The 19,310-nt window shown below is 47.8% G+C and overlaps 1 protein-coding gene and 1 long non-coding RNA gene across 2 annotated transcripts in view; both read right to left on the bottom strand.

Annotated features, from left to right (window-relative positions):
* Positions 1-19,310, bottom strand: part of LOC138357088 (uncharacterized) — a 51,464-nt gene that overhangs the window by 20,029 nt on the left and 12,125 nt on the right. The gene's annotated exons all lie outside the window — the stretch shown is intronic.
* LOC138357087 (caldesmon-like) lies at positions 8,590-13,741 on the bottom strand. Its single transcript, XM_069313635.1, has 2 exons — positions 12,106-13,741; positions 8,590-11,717 (listed from the first exon to the last, which is right to left on the bottom strand). The coding sequence occupies exon 2, from the start codon at positions 10,480-10,482 to the stop codon at positions 8,590-8,592; it is 1,893 nt and encodes a 630-aa protein (XP_069169736.1). The 5' UTR covers positions 10,483-11,717; positions 12,106-13,741.

Genomic DNA, 19,310 nt, shown 5'->3' with positions numbered 1-19,310 from the left:
CTCCTCGTAACAGTAAGCCCCGCTCAGAAGGACTGAAATCCAGGCGGGGCGCAATGGAGCCCAAGGCTCCCAAGGCCGCTCCTTCCCAACCCCAGGAGCCTCTGCACCAGGCCCCGGGGCAGAGTCGACCTCCAAAGCCCCGGCCTCACAAGAAAAAGCCGGGGCAGCCGAGAGAGCTGAAAGAAAAGGGGGCCCACTGGTCAAAACCCCGGAGCATCGGCCGGAGGAACAGACTCGAATGCCTCTGCAGCTACCCCGGACGGGGCAACCCCCAAAACTGCCCAAGTCTCAGAACCTCTAACCCCGCCCCGACCCCGAAGCCTGCAGATGCGTAGGGGCCGGAAGCAGGAGGGGGAAAAACAAGGGGGGCGTGGAAGGAACCAAGGCCGAAGCGACCAAAACCACCCAAGTCTGGGTCCCTACACAAGCGGGGCAGCATCGGGGCGTCCGGGGAAGCAACAAACCAGAGCGCGTTGCAACATCCTACCCTGCAATGCGCGAGCTGCCTGCACCCACGGGAATTCATCAGCAGACTGGGTGAATGGAGTCACGAACAAGCAACAAAGCTCGCAGGACTCAAGGGTCGAATGTGTCACCGACCCAACAGGCAGCATGATGGAGGCAAAAACAAGGAGAGTCACCCTGAGACAAAGGGACAGAGCAACCCTCAAATCGCACAAAGCGAGAGGGGACGCAAGGGTCTCCACTATCGAACCCGAGAGCCCCCGGGGGGGTTTCCCAGGACCCCTAGACTGGGTCTGCTAAGGGTTATCCCAGGCAGGGTACTGCTAATTGGCGCCCCAAACTACCAAGCAAACTGCTAAAGCTGAACCCATGGGACGTGTCCACTCGCGAGGGCAAAGCAGGGGGGTGCCACCACACAAACGAACCTAATATAAGCGGGGGGGGGGGGAAACAAGGAAGACCCCCTACCAGGCAAAAAGAAAAAGAAAAAACCACACAAGTGGACAACGTACCCAGAGGGAACAGAGCCGGCCGCTGTCATAGGTGAAAACTAGCTACGCAGTACCCTGCGCCCCACCAGTGCGATAACTACCGCTTACCCCAAGGTAAACAAGGGAGTGAAACCCCCAAACCCTAGGGGCGGCCAAATGCCAAGCAGTGAAAATCCAACAGAGGTAGACCCAAGGTGACTTGTGGAAGGCAACCCCAAGCCCCAAGGGCGGTACTTACAGGGCACTCAGGGAAGGTGACCCTAAGCACATGCAGCCTGAGTACCTGAGAATACTACTCCCAGCTCACACGACCACCGTAAGAGCAGCACTGCAAACAAGTCACAGCACTGGGACAAGACTGGAGCTGGAGCCACACGACCGTGCATGATCCCATCAGCCGAGGAACTGAGGTGGAGATCGCCGGCGCGGGGGTCTGGGGCTCCCACTTCCCCCTCCCGGGGAGGGGGGAGCTGCGCAGACATGCGGCGCGGCTCACGTGACGTCATGCTTGTTAGTTCGTTTTCCTGGGGGAGTTCTGTCCACTCGTTTGTCAATTTTGTTGTTTAACCAGAATAGGGGTTTCTTTTGTGGCGCTTACCTTTCTGGGTGCCTGTCCCGGTCGATGGCAGATATAGAATGCTCCAAATCACATGTGCATTTCTATGGGCCATTGCTCCCCGTGCCTCTCTGAGGGGGCCAGGTTCTGGCTCGTGGTCCCCGGTAGGCCTAGAACTCCACCCACATCGACTGATGCAAAATAGTTAGGGTATCCATATCAGCCATGGATAGCACCGGGGAGCTGTAGGGGCTCCCCCCAGAAAACATGACTTTGAGAAGAAGTATAGGTTAGGAATCGTCTCCAAAGAATTTTCAAAGAATTACTCATCATTGATATCTAAAATAATTAGGAGGGCCAAAATGAAATACTACGAAGATAAATTTTACCCACACAAAGGGCAATATTAACACTTTTCTGAGATCTTCACTTGGATGTTCGAGTGGTTTATTTAAGCGCTTGTCGGATCACGACGTACATTTACGGTCCGTGTTATAGTGGGTATATACTACTCGATCGACTTGGGGTTTGTATGAATATCTTTGCCATTAAATTTCCGTTTTTTCTAATAGGCACAGTGCCTATTTGAGAAAACGGCAATGTATTGTAACTTAGAGGAGAGACTATTGAGTTGGTGACACAACGAGGGTAATCGCCCACTCCACACACTCTTGTGTTGGCCGCGATCATGATTCTACATTTATATGCATATGTCTGTGTAGAGAATTTTATTGCGAGTTCAGTGATATAAAATTTAACGCTGTAGGACTAATGTGGAGCTGACAACAAACAAAAGAGTATGAACATTTTGTAGCTGTTTGGGCGTACAGCGAGACGGCAAGTGATCTACGTTTTTATTTATTTCGTGATGGAATAGCTAATGCTTTGGTTACATTTTATACATATGATCTTGTAGAGAATTTTATTGCCAACACATTGATACCAAAAGGAAATACGTAGCTCGAGAATTGGTGTCAGGAGAGTGAAAAGATTACACACTGTTTTTTTTTTTTTTTTTTTTTTTTTTGAGATATATACAAGAGTTGTTACATTCTTGTACAGCCACTAGTACGCGTAGCGTTTCGGGCAAAACGGGCCAAACAAATGTTTGGCGTTTACGCTCATGAGAAAAAAACGCCGCGTGCACAATGCGCAGAGTTTTTTGGCGGGTACCGCGCGCATTAAAGTGTTAAGAAAACATGGAGCACAATTTCTCAAATAATAGGATCAAAGAAGATTTTAAATAACAAACCAATACTCTTGTCAAATAATGATGGTCTGCTTTCAGCCTCTGACACTGCTCTTGAATTCAATAGGTTCTTCTCTTCCATTGGGTCATCCCTTGCAAATGATATTCCATCTTCCAGTATTAATATTTAGGACTATCTTACATGTAATATCCACAGTCTCTGTATCTAATGCCTACTAATTCCACTGATGTTACTGACATAATCCTTTCCATTAAAACCAAGTCTAGTGCCCTTGAGGAGATACCAACTTTTATTTACAAAAAACCAGCGTTGAATGTAATGAAACGCCATTTTCTGGGTGAGACCCGAAGGCTCCCCGGAGCTTTACCGGCTGATATGCTAATGTCAGACTTTGGCATCAGTCATGTGTATGGAGTTCTAGGGCCTACCGGGGACCACGAGCCAGAACCTGGCCCCCTCAGAGAGGCAAGGGGAGCAATGGCCTATAGAAACCCCCGTGTGGTTGGAAGCATTCTATGTCTGCCATCGACCGGGTCAAGCATCCAGAAAGGTAAGCATTCCAAAACAAACCCCTATTCTGGTGAAAATTGCTACCTAAGCCGAACTAGTGGATAGAACTCTTCAACAGAAAACAAGGAAACTAGTATGACGTCATACATCACCGCGCCGCTGTCTGCGCAGCTCCACCCTCCCCGGGAGGGAGAAGGGGGAGCCCCAGACCTCCCACGCCGGCTATCCACCCATCAGTTCTGAGGCTGGATGTCAAAACACGCGAAAAACGCCGACCGGAGGGAGGGAGGGTTGCCGGGGAGCCTCCGGGTCTCACCCAGAAAATGGCGTTTCATTACATTCAACGCTGATTTTCTGGGGCGAGCCCCGTCGGCTCCCCGGAGCTAACTACCCACAGAGGAAGGTCAAAGGGACAGAACCGGGAGGCGGACACCACCCACCCCCCAAGGAGGTGAGACAACCGGCAGCAAAGCCAACCCAAGGCGCCACAGCCCCGAAAATCCCGGGAACAACACGAGAACCACGAGCAGCAAGGCCCCTGCACGAACACCAAAAATCCATGCCCGAAAGACCGCAAGGCCACGTCGCCCAGACGGCAGCGAGAGCAGCAAAGCCACGAATGCCACAGGCATGAGGGAAGAACACAGGCAGCTTAGCCGCAAGAACACGGCTGACCACCCGGGACACTATCACCCGCGAACCGGGAAGAACAGAACCGGATCAACGCAAAACGCGCTCCGGACCCAAACGCCGTGGCACGCAAACAACAGCGGAGGGCCGCCACTGAACACAAAAACGACACACCCCCGGCGCGACCAACGAAGCACCAACAAACCCTGGACCCCTCCAGAATGCAGCAGCCCCACCCCGCGCCAGAAAAGATGGAGACTGCTGCCACCAAACAACCAAAATGCTAAAACCGAAGGAGCAAGAAAACTCAGCGACTCGACCCCCAGAGGCAAAGGCCCAAAGGAAAGAGCCGACGAAAAAAACACACCGGAACCGAAGGGGCACTACCAACCGAGGAGAAGACAGAGCACGCTGACCAGAGACCAGGATGGTGCAAGCGGCGCACGAACAGGCCGGAGGTGAAACGACGCACAAGACAGCTGACTAACGGTGCAGAAGCAACACCAAGACCGAAAGCAAGCTGAAGCGGCTCCGCCTGCGCCGCACGAAAAGAGGCGACAGTATGTGCCAAGACAACGGCCCCCAACCCCCACTAGAAAACCAAGCCGAGAGTAAACCAAGCTAACAAGAGTAACCACCTAAGAAGGGACAGGAAAAGGAAGGACCGCCAAAATACCCGATACTGCCGCCAAGAGAAGCACGCAGGTGGGACACCTACCACGAAGCCACCTGACCACCAACCGGAGGCGAGACCACGAGGCAGAACATAAGCAGCCCCGACAAGGCCCCTCCGAGCCCAGGAAAAAGGCGGAGCCGCGAGATCTCGGGCGCGACCACCGAAACCCAGGCGGCACAAGGAGATGGAACGTCTGCCGAACAGAAAAACTCCCCAAAGCATGCAAGCCCGCCAGGAGTTCAGAAACGACGGGTCCGACGCGAGACATCGCAAGACCCCACCCCCCCCAAAAAAAAAAAACAACCGGCAGGGCAAGCTAGGAAACCAAAGAAGGCGGAAGGGTCGCCGCCAGAACAGGACCCGAACCAAGGGGCACGAACAACTGCAATAGACCGAGACAAAGAAGCACATCACAGGACACAGGCTGACCAACGCCTAAGAACACACGCAGAACATCCCTGCTGCAGAGGAGGCAGGAAGAAAGAGCAGAAGCACAAAAAAAAACCAGGGAGAACAACCAGGGGTGGACAAGCAGGCAGGGACAAAAACCCCACGCTATCCCCAGGCACAAAACGGCAGCAAAGTGCCACTCCACAACCAGACACAGGAACAAGGACACGCCACCGTGAAACACGGTACCAATGCACACGTGCAGCAGCAGCAACAGGCACCACTGCAACACGTAAATAGTGTTATAGACTGTGGGTTGGTTGGTGTTGTCTTCGTTGATCCTTCTCTACGGACAACCCAACCCACAACTCGGTAGAGTGCTTATACTAGGAGATCACCCTTGGCGCTTCTGGCTCTTGGAGAGGGGCTCAACGTCACACGTTTAGGGGATGCGGCTCCAACATTTAGCCTCGTTGTCACGTGCACACACCCACTCGAGCCGCTGTGACTCCCCACTCTCTCCCTAGGTGATATGATCTCCTCAATCCCCTTTTTGACTTATTAGTATTACCTTTTACCCTGTCCACGGCAGTGGTTCTTGGTTCTTTCTCTCTCTCTCTCCTTCTTTACTACCTCCTGGGAAGCCTCACTAGGACGAGGGCAAACACCAGCAAATCGGGATACATTTACTGGACAAAGCACATACACGATACATACACACATATAATAATAATGAATCCTATACTCTATAATATCACAATCAGGTTGCACTCCAACACCATCAAAACTCTATTATCAGCTTATCAAGTGGTATCCTATCTCATGGTTCACCACCTGATACTATCAACCTCCTCAAGTTGATCAAGTCTACATACACTGTTGCACCATCAGCAAGATAACATATATATACAGAAAATCAGCATTTGAATGCAATAACATATACCAGTATAAATGTTCATTGATACTTCAGTATAAAAAAACTCCTTGACGTAAGAATGCCAACAGTCACTCACCTCTCACTGCGTCTTGCACGTTAATGACAACCAAACATTATCAACTCCCTATAAGTAATCCACCAGAACTTCCCCTTCCACCTCTGGAAGTTCACTACCCCAATATCCTTAGGTTCTTCCGGGCTTCACTACCAGGATCCTCTGCAGCTCCTCCAGGCTGCTATCATGAAGTTTCCTTGTGCAACTACGGTGCTTCACCCTTCTGTTAGGTTCCTCCACAGCTCTCTTGGCTGCTACACCACCTCTACAGAAGCACGTGACACTCCTCTTCACTGCTGCTTCTCCTCACAGCTCGAGGTCCTCTGCTCCACTACCTTGGAGTCTCATCAGCTACATCATCTGCTGGCTTCGAAGTTCTCAGCAACTTCTTCCCCAAAGACAAACCTGCAACCCATCGACACTCCAATAAAACGTTCCCCTTTAACACATAAACAAAAATAACCACACAATATGCTTGCCTCAAACCTCTATCTGTTCTCTACATACAGTGAGAGTGGACTCCCCCGTTTTGGGCGGGTCCATACTCCACCTCGCCTGGCGGCGGTCCTCACTCACTGGGAGGGTCTTCCTCCATCCGGAGCCGGGCTCCCTCAGTCGTCCGCCAGCGCTCAGAGGGGACGGACGTCGCTCCGTGCTCCTCCCTCTTCACTCTACTATTTCAGGCCTTCTGCCTTATTAAAACATGTCTAACTTATAAATAAACATTGCTACTGTCGCTGGGCACACGACCAACTACAAGTGATCACTATGAACTGGCGTATATCGTGCTTACCACAGATTAATTGGTCGAGGGCGCTTTCCCTCTGACGGCGTCTGGTCAGGGCGCTCCCACGGCCCACAATAATGCTTCTGGCCGGCTTGATACTCTCTTCTTCGACCAGGACTTGAGACCACAACGTTCCCAGCTCGATTCCACAGCTGGTACGTCCGCACACTTCTCTTCTCTTCGAGATATATCACTAGGGGTTCCCTTCTGGCGGGAGCTCAAACGGAGCGCGGCTTCCCCCTGCGATGTCTGGCACTCAAGTGAGGTCAAGGTCCTCCGGAAGCGAGCCTCACGCCTCCAGCAAAATGTCCACATCTCCTAGCCAGTCATTTATCTATTTCCTTACTTACTGCCCATAATCTTAAACTGTTACACATATCCAACCAACTATTTTACATATGCGTTATCACCTCAATACTTGCTAGACCTTCTAATCAGGTCAGGCTTGACGAATAACTCTCAAGGAGGGAGACTCGTTTCTCCTGTAAGCTGAGATCATAACACTCCCCTCCCCTTATTTTTGAGAGTTATTCCAGTGGCAAAGCTCGGGATAATACATCCGCCACCACACTGTCTCTTTCTTCAACCGATTGGTTCGACCGGTTAGTCTGTTTACATACTCCCTTAAGAGTCTACAATTAATTCGTTGCACCTTGCAACATCTGGCTCACAACTCTCCAGAAACATGATCTTCTCATAAACGATTTGACCTCTCTGACACCTCTCGGCCAGGCTGTCCTAGGACGCCTGCACTCCATCGGTCCACTCTACTTATTGTTTCCACCCTCCGTTTCCTCGTCTTCTTCTCTTCACGTCCAGAGTCAGACATCTACTGTCTGTACCTCCTCTGTCGTCTTCACACTTCCATATACTGCCATTATACTTTCGTCTCCTGTCATCATACTTCACTCCCTCGTCTTCACCGACGATTCTCCCTTTCGTCTCCTCATTTATCCGAGACCTCATCCTGTTTGACCTCCATCGAGTCCTTGGCTTTCTTCTATCCATCCATGCTTGCATCATCATCCTCTTCCCACACTTTTCACCTCTATACAACTCCATTTCTTCTCCTTCAACTCTTCTTCTTTCCCTAAAAGCTTCTCCGAGCGCTGTGCTACATCCAACAGCACTCGACCGTACATGTCGCTTTACCTCTCCTTGTGTGCTCGTAAGCATCTCTCCACACATACTGTCTCTTCTCCTTTCATTTTCCCGGCTATTACTCTTCTTCACTATCCCTCCGCCACGTTTTCTGTGAAACACGTCGACTCCTGACATCTCAAACAACTTAACTCCACTATCCCTATGCCTCTGTGCTCGTGGACAACGTGACGCTCTACTCCCGTCCTCAGTATGTCCACATCTTTCCTCATTCATACTCAGCACAGTTGCATTCACCTTCCGACTCTTAATTTCAGCGGGCTGGGCTCTACTCAGGTCCGCTCTCTTCACATGATTCTTCTTCGGCTGGGCCATCTTCACTTTCGACCTCACCGAGACTTCATTCTCCTGGGCTGGACCTTCATCAAACCGCCATGATATATCTACATCGATATCTTCCACCGGTTTAATCGACACTGTCTCACCTTCTCCAGTGTCTCCCTCGTCGGCCACCTCTGCCTTCATCACTACCGAGACAGGGTTTTCAATGGCTTGGCGGTCTCCTGACTCATCTCCTCGGATGTCAGTCAGGTTCACACTCTCAGGCGTCCCACCCGTGCAGTGGCCTTCTGGGCACTCCTCTGGCACAGTCTCCGCTATGACTCTTGGCAACACCTTTGTCCCGCACAAGTCATTCCCCAGGATCACTTGGACTCCTGGAACAGGTATGTCGGGGCACACTCCCAACATCACCTCTGCCGACACATATTCCGACCTTAGCTAGACAGTACAAACGGGCATGTCACTCTCCGACAATAACCCATATACTCTCATCTTACTCCTGCCAGCTAACCGTCGATCATTCCCAATCAGGCTTCTCGTAACCAAGCTCTGATTAGCTCCGGTATCTCTTAAGATACCAACTTCTACCTCAGGTTGGCTTCCTACACTGATCCAACCTTTGCTCATGAACGGCCTATACCTCTCGTTCACTAAGTTCATCTTCTGTGGTTTGTCTCGGAACACATTAGTATATTTACTTCCGGGGTCACACATGGCCAGGGTCACAACTCTCTTGCCCTGCCGACAATCTCGCATCACGTGACCCAATCCGTTACAATTGTAACATCTCATCTGGGAAAAGTCTCTTCTATATGTACCAGAGTAGCTCTGACTCTGCCCACTCACATGAGAGTTCCTCGGGCCAGACGTACTACTCGTACTCTGTGGAGCTTTACTGGACTCTTGATTTCCCGGATAACGATTAGTTTCTCGTTTTGCTCCTCCATCTTCACTTTCAGACGAAGTGCGCGACCTACTCTTCTGAGTTTTAGGGTACTTACTTTTATCTGCCCATTTATCAAAATTTTTCTCATCCCAGACTCTTCTGGGTCTCTCATAATTTCTTCCTCCCCAGACTCCATTGGATCTGCCATTGCTGCGTCTCACCTCGCTTCTCACTCTGTTTTCCCTTAAGCTCTTGTACGCTTCAGTAATCATATCCGCCCTATCTGCGGCATCTTTCACCTCCTTTATCCCTGCTTCTTGGATCTTGAACTTTGTTTCAGGATGCATCATCTCCAGGAACTTCTCCATGACCATCAGTTGCTTCAGGTCAGCGTAAGATCCAACTCCAGCAGCCTCAATCCACTTCTGGAATCGTCTTTCCAGATCCCTTGCTGTCTCAGCAAACGTACATGCTCCAACTTTGATCATCTCTCTGAAGCGCTTCCTATAAGCTTCTGGGGTTAACTGAAACGAGCGCAATATGCTGCTCTTTACTGTGGCGTAATCCTGGCACTCTTCCAGTGACAATTGGGTGTATGCCTCCCTGGCTGCACCGGTCAATCTTAACTGGACCAGCTGGGCCCATTCCTCCTGTGGCCACTCCTTGATACTGGCTACTTTCTCAAAATGCTCGAAGAAGCTCTCTGCCTCTTCGGGCACAAACAAGGGAATGTCCTTCTCCCTAACCCTAACATCTGTTGGGTGTGATACCTGGGTGGTGCTCTCTGGCAACCCATGTTCAATCCTTTGCTCAGCCAAGGTTCTGTTCGCTTCTATCTGCATTTGTTTTGTTCTCTCTTTTTCTTTTTCCACCTCTAGCCTTGCTTTCTCTTTTTCTTTCTCCTGTTCCAACTTCAGTTCTCTTACTCTGGTTTTCTCTTTTTCTTTCTCCACCTCTAGTCTTGCTTTCTCTTTTCCTATTTCCAGTCTGGTTTTTTCTTTTTCTACTTTCAGCCTGGTTTTTTCTTTTTCCTTCTCTGCTTCATTTTTCATCTGGAGTTCTAATTTCATCTTTTCCAGCTGGAACTGTCTCTCCTTGTCCTCTCGTTGTTGCTGCATCTGGAGCTCTAACTGGAATCTCTCCAAGCTCCTATTTCGGCTACTCCTGCTACTGCGGCTACTCTTGCTGCTCCTACTCGATCCCTGGGATCTCACGTCATCCTGCCCATCATCCTCCTTTCTACTTTCAGCTCCTTCCTGGGCTCCTTGTTCTGCCGCTTCACTTCTGGCTCTTAACTGCCTCAGGATCTCATCCTTCATCCCAGCTACTTTAGATGCTTTCAACCTAATGCCACATTTTTCTGCTATTTGTTTCAATTGATCCCTCGTGCAACCTTCTAAATCCTCAGGCTTGCCTGACTCCACAAATGCTTGCACCTTATCCATCTTGTCCTGTGAGTCTTCCCAAGAGAGAGAGTATACACCTGCGGTCACTCAGTTTATCTATTTCAGCAAGGGTGTACAAATCCACTTTTGGACAGGGTGTGGGTGTGTCAGTTCACTATCCCGGACAGGCCCCCAAATTGTTATAGACTGTGGGTTGGTTGGTGTTGTCTTCGTTGATCCTTCTCTACGGACAACCCAACCCACAACTCGGTAGAGTGCTTATACTAGGAGATCACCCTTGGCGCTTCTGGCTCTTGGAGAGGGGCTCAACGTCACACGTTTAGGGGATGCGGCTCCAACATTTAGCCTCGTTGTCACGTGCACACACCCACTCGAGCCGCTGTGACTCCCCACTCTCTCCCTAGGTGATATGATCTCCTCAATCCCCTTTTTGACTTATTAGTATTACCTTTTACCCTGTCCACGGCAGTGGTTCTTGGTTCTTTCTCTCTCTCTCTCCTTCTTTACTACCTCCTGGGAAGCCTCACTAGGACGAGGGCAAACACCAGCAAATCGGGATACATTTACTGGACAAAGCACATACACGATACATACACACATATAATAATAATGAATCCTATACTCTATAATATCACAATCAGGTTGCACTCCAACACCATCAAAACTCTATTATCAGCTTATCAAGTGGTATCCTATCTCATGGTTCACCACCTGATACTATCAACCTCCTCAAGTTGATCAAGTCTACATACACTGTTGCACCATCAGCAAGATAACATATATATACAGAAAATCAGCATTTGAATGCAATAACATATACCAGTATAAATGTTCATTGATACTTCAGTATAAAAAAACTCCTTGACGTAAGAATGCCAACAGTCACTCACCTCTCACTGCGTCTTGCACGCTAATGACAACCAAACACTATCAACTCCCTATAAGTAATCCACCAGAACTTCCCCTTCCACCTCTGGAAGTTCACTACCCCAATATCCTTAGGTTCTTCCGGGCTTCACTACCAGGATCCTCTGCAGCTCCTCCAGGCTGCTATCATGAAGTTTCCTTGTGCAACTACGGTGCTTCACCCTTCTGTTAGGTTCCTCCACAGCTCTCTTGGCTGCTACACCACCTCTACAGAAGCACGTGACACTCCTCTTCACTGCTGCTTCTCCTCACAGCTCGAGGTCCTCTGCTCCACTACCTTGGAGTCTCATCAGCTACATCATCTGCTGGCTTCGAAGTTCTCAGCAACTTCTTCCCCAAAGACAAACCTGCAACCCATCGACACTCCAATAAAACGTTCCCCTTTAACACATAAACAAAAATAACCACACAATATGCTTGCCTCAAACCTCTATCTGTTCTCTACATACAGTGAGAGTGGACTCCCCCGTTTTGGGCGGGTCCATACTCCACCTCGCCTGGCGGCGGTCCTCACTCACTGGGAGGGTCTTCCTCCATCCGGAGCCGGGCTCCCTCAGTCGTCCGCCAGCGCTCAGAGGGGACGGACGTCGCTCCGTGCTCCTCCCTCTTCACTCTACTATTTCAGGCCTTCTGCCTTATTAAAACATGTCTAACTTATAAATAAACATTGCTACTGTCGCTGGGCACACGACCAACTACAAGTGATCACTATGAACTGGCGTATATCGTGCTTACCACAGATTAATTGGTCGAGGGCGCTTTCCCTCTGACGGCGTCTGGTCAGGGCGCTCCCACGGCCCACAATAATGCTTCTGGCCGGCTTGATACTCTCTTCTTCGACCAGGACTTGAGACCACAACGTTCCCAGCTCGATTCCACAGCTGGTACGTCCGCACACTTCTCTTCTCTTCGAGATATATCACTAGGGGTTCCCTTCTGGCGGGAGCTCAAACGGAGCGCGGCTTCCCCCTGCGATGTCTGGCACTCAAGTGAGGTCAAGGTCCTCCGGAAGCGAGCCTCACGCCTCCAGCAAAATGTCCACATCTCCTAGCCAGTCATTTATCTATTTCCTTACTTACTGCCCATAATCTTAAACTGTTACACATATCCAACCAACTATTTTACATATGCGTTATCACCTCAATACTTGCTAGACCTTCTAATCAGGTCAGGCTTGACGAATAACTCTCAAGGAGGGAGACTCGTTTCTCCTGTAAGCTGAGATCATAACAATAGCAACTCCCCTCTGCAAAGGCAGAGAACGGAGCAGGCAGACCCCAGACAGGGCCAACGGAGACACGACAAAACCCTGCAGGCCCAGAAACCTGCACCAGGCGACCGACGGCGGAGAAACCCCGCTCGATACCTGCTGGATGAGGTACTGGGAGCTCTTTTACACCTGAAGCCCGGCCCAAGGTCAGGCTAGACCGGCCAGAGGATGGCCCACCAGGCAGCTACTAGGAGCAGTCCACCGGCCCACATACCCCCACAACCAGGACGGGCCGGAACTGCCATACGAAAACAGGCCAGTGCGTCCTGGAAGTCCACGGACGAACCAGCAAGAAGGCTTATGCTCGCAAGTAGGTCGTGTAACAAGCACAGACCTCTGATGGTAATACAGTGTTCCCCAAAGGTGCCAATAGCACCACTGCATTCCACTGGTATTATCCCGCAAGTTCTACCAGATAGGCGGGACCCAAGAGCCAGAGCTCAAATCCTGCAAGCACAGCCAGGAGCCTTACCAGGTGAGTACAGAACCAACCCTACAACCCCCACACCTCAAAACATTAAAAAAAGGAGGGTCCCCTGAATGACTCCAGCATGGGTTGGACATGCACATGAGGGGGACAGGAAGGGGTGATAAAGGGACAGTCACTGGTGTGCGAACGGTCTCAGTCGTACAAAAATACAGTATCCACTCAATTTAACAGCCTATATGGGGCTGAGCCCAAGTCGTTATTTACGGAGCTCCGTTATTTCCGACGTTAAGTCGGGTCGGGTAATTTTTCAAGTAACATTCAGGTAGGATATATTTTATACTGTATAACTAAAATTAAATAAAGTTCATTGTGTAATTGCATTCCAATTTAGTGCACGGCCGACGATTAAGCCAGTTGCTGGCTGCTGCATGGATGATGTGTGAACACGCTCTGATCAAGTCCAGATGGGTGGGAAAAAATTGATTCATTCCTTTGTATTGAAAAATATTTCATGTATCAATCAGTGAGTTAATATTGTCTTAATAAAATTTTAGAGATGTGTTTTGATTTACCCTGAACAGTGCAGGTAATGTATTTTTAATGTTACGACACAGGCTGTGGCGGCCATGCCATAACAATGGCGATCGAGCCTTGTCACTGAGAGCTAGCCAAGACAAAATATTTTGAGCTCACCTTTTCTCTGCTGACGATAGAATATACATTTGCAGAGACTAATATGTAGCTTTTGTTGAAAAAAAACAACTAATATCTTGTAATACTATAATAAAATTGGTAAATTGACTTACTTTTAATGTTACGACACAGGCTGTGGCGGCCATGCCATAACAATGGCGATCGAGCCTTGTCACTGAGAGCTAGCCAAGACCAAATATTTTGAGCTCACCTTTTCTCTGCTGACGATAGAATATACATTTGCAGAGACTAATATGTAGCTTTTGTTGAAAAAAAACAATTAATATCTTGTAATACTATAATAAAATTGGTAAATTGACTTACTTTTAATGAAGTTGAAGATTACGAAGCTGTTTTGATTACGTCATCCTCTGCAGCGCTTTTTTTATATGTACAATTATTTTCAGGCACTCACTTCACACAACAGCTAGCCTTACTACTAATTCACATGAGTTCTAATTCTACTTCACTATTGACAATTATTTCTACTGTATATTTACACTGTACAGTATCTTTTTGTCTAGGGTTAATTAATCATTAACACTTACAATACTGTACTCTATCAACACTTTTTACACTAATTTATATGCCTTTCAATCATATTTTATATCGTTAGTGGATGACTTGTCACGACTTGGTGGGAATTCAGCATCGGCGGGTGCAACATGGCTTGTAGAGCATTCGTTGCTGGCGGATGCTCCATGACTTGTTGATGGTAATTCAGCATCGACGGGTGCAGCATGGCTTGTAGAGCATTCATTGCTGGCGGATGCTCCATGACTTGTCGATGGTAATTCAGCATCGACGGGTGCAGCATCGCTTGTCGACGAAGATTTTTCACGAACCGTTGAAATCATGAATTTATCTATTTTTGTCTGAATCTGATTTTCTCTGGCTAACGTTCTGAGACATTGCTTTAAGGCTGTAAGGTGTACATAAAAATTTCCAATAACCTCATGTTTACTTTTTATTGAATATTCAATGAGTTCCTCAACTTGTTCCAATCTTTTCTGATATCCGACACCTCTAGGCAGAGCCTCACCAACATCGTCCGAGTCATCATCAGAGTCATCAGAGTCATTTCCGAGAACACTTTGCGCAATCTGTTCTTCAGTTAACAATTCATAACCAGGATCGTAATCATTTTCTAACCATTCATTGATATCATTCACTTGTACACCCTGACCAGCTTGGAGCAACATTGTTCGGATCGTTTCTTCAAACCCTTCAAAATCATTGGCTTCATTTTCAAAACCTTCGAATTCACTATCAGATACTGCTGCTTCACATCTAGGCCTCTCTGTTAACAGTTTCTTCCATGAATTTGTTAGTGTGGTTTCTTTCACTTTATTCCAAAGCCTAGCCCAGTGGAATATTGCTTCCCTGATTGTGTACTTTTTTAGATTTTCAAGTGTTCTTTGAGCCCTTGTATCCTTTCCTGTCAATTCATCTTCCTCGCTAGGTAAAACAACTAAAACATCTTCAAGCATTGCTGTTTGGTACATACATTTAGCAGCAAGGATAACACCTTGGTCCATGGGCTGGATCAAGGATGTTGTGTTTGGTGGAAGTGCCATGCATTTTATTCTGCCATCCCTTGAAATTAACTTGCTAATGGGATGAGCAGGGGCATTATCTAGCAGCAACAATGCCTTAACCTCACTGGCCTTTATTCCACATTTGTTGATCTGGAATTCTCTGACTTCTTTGCAAAAGTGGTTTTCAAACCAGTCCGTAAATATTATTTGATTAAACCATGATTTCTTAGAATTGTAATATATTACAGGTAATGCCTGCATTATATTTTTAAAGGCTCGAGGATTTTTAGACTTGCCTACCACGGCACATTTTGTCCTGTGAGAGGCATCAGCATTAGCACAGAGCAAGACTGAGAGCCGTTCCTTGCTTATCTTTCGTCCAGGAATATTTTCCTGCATCCTACTGGTTAAGGATGTACTTGGTACAGCTCGCCACATAAACCCAGTCTCGTCAGCATTATATACTTGATATTTGCTTAAATTATTACTGACAATGTACTCGTTTAATTTAGCCTTGAATGAATCAACATTAGTGGGATCAGCACTTGACGCCTCACCAGAAATTTTTTTGGTGTTTGAAATGTTATGCCGAGCCTTAAATCTTCCAACCCACCCATCACTTGCACTGAAATCTTTTATACCTAATTGAATGGCAAGTTTACTTGCTGCAACTTTAAGCTCTTCAAATCTTATTGCCATGCCAATTGTGCGGTGCTGAATAAACCACTTATACACTGCAGCATCCAATTGTGGATACTGACCAGACTTTACTGTTTTTCTCGAACATGCAGCACCAGAAGTAGCACACTCTGTTGTGCTCACATATTTTAATAGAGTATCCTTCTGTTTCTTGATGTCACTTACTGTACTTTTCCCGATGTTAAACTCTGCTGCTGCTCGTGCATGAGAATATCCTTTATCAAGTTTCTTAATTAACTCCAGCTTCTGTGCAACCGTCAGGCGCTTCCTTTGGGTAACTTTTGGCATTTTGTAAATTAAAAAGATCACAATTACAGTACAGTAATATCCTTCACAATTGAAGCTAGCCGCGCGAGTTCACGGTAAACAATGGGAACACATGGCCCGGCGGAGTACATACTAGGTCCGTGGGAAAAAAAATACCTAGTGCCTATACATACTATAAAAGGTATTTAATAAGAAAACAAAGACTTTTGCTTAATAAAAACTGTTTCAAAATATTTTATTAATAATAATTTACAATTTTCTTCATTAAAGTGAATCATTTTAAAAGAAAATTAAGATGTAATATATGACTCTGGACGATCCAGGTCGGTGGCGGCCTGCTCGCCATGTGAGGGGACGCTGATGCCACAACAAACCCAATACCGACTGTCGGTAATATCGACCGCAGACCGGTATAGCAGGCTCTAGATACTGGGCTCCCAAACCGGTCGTTAATACCGGCAGATCGGTATAAAAGAGGCCGTTAAATTGAGTGGATACTGTATACCTAAATAAAGACAGGTATATAAACACCGCCGCATCCAGCGCCCGGCCAAAAGACGCCAGACCGCAGAAACTCACCTGGCGAATGGTGGCACGAACTTGACACGACTCAACCGTGCCCAGAAGAACTTGGGAGCACCACCAGGTGAAGACGCCAGAGCCGGACCCTGCCGGACCCGCAGGAGAGCAGAGAGAGGCGAAGGAGGCGGTCCACACCCATGACACAGGGAAAACCGCGGTGTCCTCCCCACAACTGGGAACCAGGACACCCCCGGCGCGAAGGGGCACATACCGCAGCCAGGGAGAAGAACGAGAGGCGAAGCACTGTAGCAAAAAAGGGCGCAAAACACCAGCACTGAAACACCGCCCAGACCAAAACAAACTCCACGGCGCATGCGCATAACTCGCTGGCCGAACCGCACACCCTCCCTGCGGGAAGGCGCCAGCCAGGTCTACTGCACGAGAAAAGTAGCCAAAAGAGGAAGCAGGAACAATAAAACCGGCCAAAGAAGCAAAGAGCCCAAAAAAGGAACCCAACCGGGCGACAAGTAGCCCAACCGGGCGACAAGTAGCCCAACCGGGCGACAAGTAGCCCAACCGGGCGACAAGTAGCCCAACAGGGCGACAAGTAGCCCAACAGGGCGACAAGTAGCCCAACAGGGCGACAAGTAGCCCAACAGGGCGACAAGTAGCCCAACAGGGCGACAAGTAGCCCAACAGGGCGACAAGTAGCCCAACAGGGCGACAAGTAGCCCAACAGGGCGACAAGTAGCCCAACAGGGCGACAAGTAGCCCAACAGGGCGACAAGTAGCCCAACAGGGCGACAAGTAGCCCAACAGGGCGACAAGTAGCCCAACAGGGCGACAAGTAGCCCAACAGGGCGACAAGTAGCCCAACAGGGTGACAAGTAGCCCAACAGGGTGACAAGTTCGAGGAGCCGACAGACGTTCCAATAACGCGGGAAGTAGCGAAAAACCTTCCCGTACCCTCGAGAACAGAAGCCAACACTAGTCCCGAAGGCACACGAAGGCGCAGGCGCACCCGAGATCAGAAGTCACGCAGAACCCCATCGAACGGGGAAACCTGACAAAAACACCGTCCAAAAAAGGGGTGGGAGGAAACATCCACCCACAGGACGGAACCAACCGACTCAAAGGCCAAGGAACCGAGCCCGGGGAGGGGCTGACGTCCAACAGATGTTTATTCAGGTAAGGTATATACATACAAGTGATGTTACATTAATGGATTGATATATAGATAGAGCTAGTACATACAATGCCTAAAGCCACTATTACGCAATGCGTTTCGGGCAAGAAAACATTAATATCTAGAACTTAATACTAATTGAGCATAAAGAATAAAAAGTGTTGAGAACAAATACAAATAAAGATAAAAAAAGGGGGGAACATGACTGAAAAAGCAGCACAAATACAATAGGTTGACAAACAGTGTTGATTAAAAAAAAAGAAAATAACAGACATGGGTTGACAATAGAGGAGTGAGGTAGATTACAGGGAATTTATTAGGTAGTGTTTAGTTTTTATCTTAAACTGGTTGAGAGAGGTACAGTCTTTAACATGGTTGGGAAGGTCATTCCACATTCTGGGCCCCTTGATTTGCAGAGCATTTCTAGTTTGATTAAGACGTACTCTAGGAATATCAAAACTGTATTTATTTCTGGTGTGGTGCTCATGGGTTCTGTTACAACCTTCTATGAAGCTTTTAAGATCAGGATTGGCATTATAGTTTAGCGTTTTATATATGTATAATACACATGAGAGAATGTGCAGTGACTTAATATCTAACATATTCAGAGATTTGAGTAGGGGTACCGAGTGATGTCTGGGGCCAGAGTTGGATATTGTTCTAATAGCAGCTTTGTGTTGGGTAATTAGAGGACGTAAGTGATTTTGGGTAGTAGAACCCCAAGCACAAATACCATAGTTGAGATAAGGATAGATAAGGGAGTAATAGAGTGTCACCAGGGCAGGGCGTGGTACATAATATCTGATCTTAGAAAGAATGCCCACAGTTTTTGAAACTTTTTTTGATATATTTAGAATGTGTCCCTGGAAATTCAGCTTGTGGTCAATGAGAATGCCAAGGAATTTGCCATCTAATTTGTTACAAATTTGGGTATTGTTTATTTTGAGATTTATATGACTAGAAGATTTATTGCCAAACAGAATATAGAAAGTTTTGTCAATGTTAAGGGTGAGTTTGTTGGCAGTTAGCCAAAGATGGACTTTATTTAGCTCAGTATTTACTGTGGCATTTAGAGCAAGAGGGTCAGGACTGGAGTAAATGAAGGTTGTGTCGTCAGCAAATAGAATTGGTTTGAGGTGTTGGGAGGCATTTGGAAGGTCATTAATGTAGATGAGAAAGAGGAGAGGGCCAAGTATGCTGCCCTGAGGAACACCAATGTTGATGGGTAGGGTGGGAGAAATTGTATTATTCACAGAAACATATTGGAGCCTGTCAGTAAGGTAGGACTCGAGGTATTGTAGGGAGTGTCCTCTGACTCCATAATGATGTAATTTA

Source organism: Procambarus clarkii, chromosome 76, assembly GCF_040958095.1.
Source record: "Procambarus clarkii isolate CNS0578487 chromosome 76, FALCON_Pclarkii_2.0, whole genome shotgun sequence".
In the NCBI taxonomy this organism is placed as follows: Eukaryota; Metazoa; Arthropoda; class Malacostraca; order Decapoda; family Cambaridae; genus Procambarus; species Procambarus clarkii.
Note: the sequence above shows the minus strand (reverse complement) of the source record. Positions and strands in the feature narration are given on the sequence as shown.